General features: G+C 34.6%; 1 protein-coding gene across 1 annotated transcript in view; it reads right to left on the reverse strand.

Annotated features, from left to right (window-relative positions):
• LOC145277516 (uncharacterized) overlaps window positions 1-5638 on the reverse strand; it is a 63446-nt gene extending 57808 nt beyond the window's left edge. The window contains exons 1-2 of the mRNA XM_080128942.1: window positions 5220-5638; window positions 2240-2354 (exon numbers count right to left, since the gene is read on the reverse strand). Coding sequence (XP_079985068.1) covers window positions 2240-2354; window positions 5220-5443 — 339 coding nt within the window. The 5' untranslated portion in view covers window positions 5444-5638. The remainder of the gene's footprint in view (window positions 1-2239; window positions 2355-5219) is intronic.
• Window positions 5639-6000: the final 362 nt, after the last annotated feature.

Here is a 6000-nt window from a genome sequence, read left to right on the forward strand (position 1 = left end):
TCTGAATCATTTTCTTTTATGCCAATGTGTTTGTATTGCTCCTGCTCTTCTAGGTCCTTAATGACCCATGTGCTAAATAAAACATTCGAACATAATCGGCCAGAGAGACGAAAATAAGAAGCCTTAGATGATCCAAGAGTGAAGTACATTTTGTTAGTCTTTTATGAAACCATTATATGCAAATCCAACACTGTTTTCTCTTTTTTCTTGTTTGTAGTTTTCTTATATTGTTTCAAGTATTATTTTTTTACAATATTTTATTCAGTTATTTTAAAGCAAATTACTAAAACAGATTCGTCTTCTCACCATGCTGAAATGATATGTCAATTCTACCTATGGTTGGAGGGAAATCTATATTCAATTTTTTATGCTAACTTAATTAGAAGAAAGCAAACTTTATTTAAGTAGAATATTTTTTTTTTCCACAGCCATGGAGGGGGGGCGGGGGGGTTGCTGAAATACTTGGTCTTGAATCCCGGTGCATGGTTACTTCTTTTAGCATGATGGATCCGTAATTTTTTTTTTTTTTTTTTTTTTACAAGGTGGTCACCACTTATCAAGGCCCGGAAGCCACTCAGGGATAAGGGTTATTGTAAGTACAGTAAGTTAGTGTGGATATTTAAAGTGTCTACTTAAGGGGGCGGTTCATCAGGAATTTGTTTACGTTGGACTGGAAGACATCCAAGTTGTAGTCAGGAGGGAAGCAGGCAGACGGAACAGAGTTCCACAGGCGTGCAGTTCTAAGAAAGAAGCTTTGTTCATGGAATCTACGTTTTGATTTAGGCATAGATAAAGAGTGGGGAAAGTTTTTGACAGTGGATTCAGCTAGATGGATGTTTTTTGTAAAAGATTGGCGAGGGGGGACCAGAGATTGGAGTTCAGATGAGCACCTGCCATGAAAATAACGATAAAACAAAGATAGGCTTGCAACGTCTCTTCTGTGGGAGAGAGGTTGCAGGGAAGAGAAAAGGGCATCCCCCACTAAGCCACGAAGTCTATTTTGTACTCTATCAAGGCAGGATAGACTGATTTTAGCAGCTCCTGCCCAGATATGGCAGCAGTATGCCAGGTCACCCATCTGGGAGAGGGAAGGCTATGCTATAAAACGTGTATTTTTGTTTCCATGTCACTGCGCTGAAACACGGATGAGGGGGGGGGGCTCCTCATTCTTTATTCGTACCAAGTTATCAAGTTTGTCATAAAGATTCTCAAGTCCGACTGGTAAATTTCCAAGTTTGAAAGGATATACCTGCAGGTCGGAGTTTAGATCGACCAAACTGTTGTGGATATAACAACAGTGTATTAGAAATAATCTAAATGATGAATATTTAGCTAAAAACTTCCGCAACATCACTACGGGTACTTCTAAAATGGGTACTTGTTCAGAGTTTGAACCACACGTAACGAACTGGCCGCTCAGCTTTGCTCGGAACATGACATCGAGCGTTATTGAGTGTAACAACGCTACTCAAGGGAAATACTGAAAAAAACATGTAAATATAATAAAATTACCAGAAAAAAATATAATGAAAGTAAAAGGTAACAACATAACAACATAACAATGTAACAACATAACAATGTAACAACATAACAATGTAACAACATAACAATGTAACAATCATAACGTTTCTGTTTTATTCTTGTAACAATTTTTTTAAGTGAAAAAATAAACAAGTATTTTCTTTCAACCATTTTTTTTTTTGTTAAACAAAATTAATAAGAAAACCATTTTTTTGTGTTTTTCATATTTTTTTAATAAAAGTTAAAAAAAAGCACTTTTTTGTGTTTTCATGTTGAAAAAATGTGCCAGTCCTTATCGACGTCTACACCTCCAGCCACATCCATCCTTAATGGGTCCTCTTTTGGCGATGATGTACCTCTTGCCACAAAACGTGAAATTTTTTTTTTTTTGCAGCGATTAATCATTTTGTCTGGCAATATGAAACGACAATCTTCCGGCGTCTGTAACTGTTGATCCAAGGTGGAGATATTCATCTTGTATAAAGTTGTTAGGAACAGCCGTTTGAAGGTGTGTTGTTTACTTAATTTATTGATTTTTTTTCTTCTAATATTTTCCCCAAAGATTGTCTGCTCCTTTGCTGCGCATTGATTGGCTAATTGCCGTCTTACATCAGATGACAGTCAAACCCAAGCGCATGACATAATGTTTCAAGCAAAGCCGAGCAGACAGTTAATTACATCTGGTTCAAATTCTACACAAGTACCATAAAATGCTTACCTTCATAAGAGGTGTCTTAGATTCGTTATCTTTCACGTTCGTATGCGCATTCAAAACCAACAGTTGTTCGACAATATTAGCAAACCCTTGACAACAGGCCAAGTGAAGTGGTGTTCTACAAGGACAAACACATTTGTTGAAATAATACTCTTATCAATTATGAAATGTACATGTGTAGATATCATAAAATTATTTAAATGTTCATCAATATGTCAATAATGTAATGTCAGAAATAATATGGATAAGATAGGACTCCTGATTGGTTGATATTACAACTTCTGCCAGAAGACAGAGATTGCACTTTTGGCAGGAATTTTGACTTTACACTCATTTGCTAACAAGATGGTTGGATTGAATGGAGCTCATTAATGGGTCCTCTAAATTGAACTTAATGAACAATGTTGGTGATGCTTTCGACGTATGACCAAACAAAGTAATCCAGCTGGTTCAGGTCATGGGAGGAGGGGGCAGTGAGAGAAGGATACAAAGTCGTAGCACTCTTTCAGAAGCCAAACCTGGGTCTCTTTGGACTTGTTGGCTGGCACACCAAGGATCTACCGGTGGCCACCTGATTGCATCAAGGGATCACTACACTCTTCAACACATCCAGGTATATTTTGGTGTTGACTTTCAAGTAGACTTTGAAGATGTGATGTGGCATGAGTGGCCGTCACTTGAAACCCTAACCAAAGACCATAATTGTGGCCAAAAACTTTGTTTTCATCACTCTAGGCATGCCCCTGTTATTCGTGACAGGCAATCTAGCAATGCATTTTGAGGGTGCTGACAATGGTCCTGTTGTCATAACTTGGATCAGTAGAGAGCATGAGTTGTACAGTGGCGCATCTCTGATCTTGCTCGGTGAACATTCACTTTCAGACATGATAGAAGACTCCTATCACTCTTAGGATTTGTACACAACTGGCCAACTAGTAGATGGTCTGCAACAAAAAAATGAAAACCGGTTTTCATCAATCAAACGGAAATGGAATCATGTCTTTTCCAAGGCGACAATTCTATTGTTCCATCCTGTATTATTATTATTATTATTATTATTAGTAGTAGTAGTAGTAGTAGTAGTAGTAAATATAGTAGTAGTATTGTTATTATTTTTGTGATTATTCTTCTTCTTTTATTGGATTGACAATTTTTGTTTAATTTAAAATTTATTATGTTTTCAAATTTTGAAATTTTTTTAAAAATTCATTTTGCAATAATTTTGTAATCGATTTTTCTTTTTTAATTAATTCAATTTAATTTTTGTATATTTTCAGATCAGTAAAATGGTAAGTAAAGTTAAGAAGAAAAAATGAACTTTTTTAACGCCTTCTTCATTTTACTGTTTATTTTTCCTTTTTCTTTACCATCTTTTGATATTGAACATATTGAACATGTTTAACATATTTAAACATGTTGCAGACCTTTGAGAAGAAAGTGTAAACAAAAACAACAAAAAAAAACTAACAAGGTTAGGGTTAATTTAGAGTTAGGTTAGGTTAAAAAATTAAAAACAAACAAACAAAAACAGTTCATCTTTTGTCTGGTTCAAAAGCTGTGCAGACTTCAGTGTTTTTGATAGAATTATTTTTTATTCATTTTCAAAAAATAAAAAGATATGCATATTTTTTAAAAAATTAGTGCAGAAGTCGGGATGAGGGGTTCGCCATTCCTGTTCCACACTGTCACCAGAAACCCTCCTTCTCTGTGAGGTCATGTCATCAGAAAAACCAGCGTTGTCGTCTGCTTATGATTGGCTAAATGCTTCGACGCATTCCAGCTGTTTACGTAAACGCCCGTAAAATGCCAAACAAGACGTTGGTTTTGTCTGACTCAAAAGCTGGGCAAGATTAGAGATTGAGTGGTAAAATACTTTCAATCCCATAAAGGGAACCAAATTTCCCTAATGGTTGATTAAAATTTAATCACGTGATTATTGAAAATGGAATGCATATGGTTCGAATTCATGTGGCGAAGAAGGGAAAGAGAGGACACCTTGCCCCGTACAAGTGAAAGTATTCCTAAACAATATTTGATTTAAAAAAAAAATTCTGTATATATTGTTTAAAATTAAAAATAAAAACGTTTATGTTGTTTAAAATTATAAAAAGTTCTATTTATATTGTTTCAAATTAAAAATAAAAAGGTTTGTATTGTTTAAAATTATAAAAAGTCCTATTCATATTGTTTAAAATCAAAATTAAAAAAGTTTACATTGTTTAAAATTATAAAAGGTTCTATTTATATTGTTTAAAATGAAAAAGTTCTGTATATATTGTTTAAAATTATAAAATGGTTCTATTTATATTGTTTGAAATTAAAAAAGTTCTGTATATATTGTTTAAAATAAATAAAAAGTGTCTACTATTTTTAAAAATGTTCTGTTTATATTGCTTATTTTGAAAAAGAAGTTCTGCTTATTTAAAACTGTTACCTTCTGAAATACCGATATTACTAGGATCACGGTGTAGTATCTGTTTTGATGCTACACTTTACCTTTTCTGTCCTTTGTCAGTGGAGGAGAAATCCTTCATGATTGAGACAAGTTTAATTTGTGTTCCTATTCGGAGTGTCCCCTTTGGGGCAGCTAGATTTTCCTCACATCAAAAACCGACCTTGTGTCTAATTCTACCCTCGTGGGGGAGCAAGTAAATAGGAATATAATTAGGAAAATTTGATTCCTTTTATATGATATAGGGATCATAATATAGGGATCATAATATAGGGATCATGATATAGGGATCATGATATAGGGATCATAATATAGGGATCATAATATAGGGATCATAATATAGGGATCATGATATAGGGATCATGATATAGGGATCATAATATAGGGATCATGATATAGGGATCATGATATAGGGATCATAATATAGGGATCATGATATAGGGATCAAGAGTATTTTGCCACTCAACTCCCAATTTTGCCAAAATCTGTACCCGTACAAATAAATTAATTGCATTTGACATTTAACTTTACCTGTGACACTTGTCAAATGTGTTCGGATCTTGCTTTGCCAACATTTTATCTTCATCAAGATGGCCATACCACGCAGCTTTATGCAATTTTCCAAGATCTTTGTCCCGTACACTGTAGACGAGTCTATACTTTTCATCATAGTTGATAAACCAACTCTCATCACTCTGGATTGAACGTCGTATTCCAAAGAGCTTTCTACCCAGACTTTTCACAAACTTGAGCATCCGAACTAGTATTTTATTTACCAATCCGAAATAAAATACAAAAAACTACGCAATAATAACAACAACAACAGAGTATGCAAAACAAACGGCAGACAAGATGAGCCAAATCAATTAGTCAGATAAGCAAAGAATTGAGAGACAAGAGGTTTTTGAGTTAATGTATGATAGATCTTATTCTATGGTATGTAAAGTAAACGTTTCATAATGACGTCATAATACAAGTTCTGATTGTGACGTCACAAAAAAAGAATCGAAATGGCACAACATTCAATCTTCTTATTTAGATCACTGTTCTCATCTTAAGTGCTATTTGCACAACGTTTCGGTCGATGTAACCTCCGACCTTTTTCAGATGTATCTTATCGAACTCGGACATCTTTCTGTCAAACTCGGGAATCTTTCTGTTGAACTTGGGAATCTACGCAGAATTTCGAACGGAACCTTACAGGGCTGGCATGCACTTGTTTCATCAACCATGACTGGGCAGAAGTCTTAAGTATTTCACAATTGTATTTTTAGGTGTTGTCCACACAGAGGATCGAATCTTTAATCTTCAG

The sequence above is a fragment of the Euprymna scolopes genome, chromosome 6 (genome assembly GCF_053919585.1).
Source record: "Euprymna scolopes isolate OS-2025 chromosome 6, ASM5391958v1, whole genome shotgun sequence".
NCBI classification, from domain to species: Eukaryota; Metazoa; Mollusca; class Cephalopoda; order Sepiida; family Sepiolidae; genus Euprymna; species Euprymna scolopes.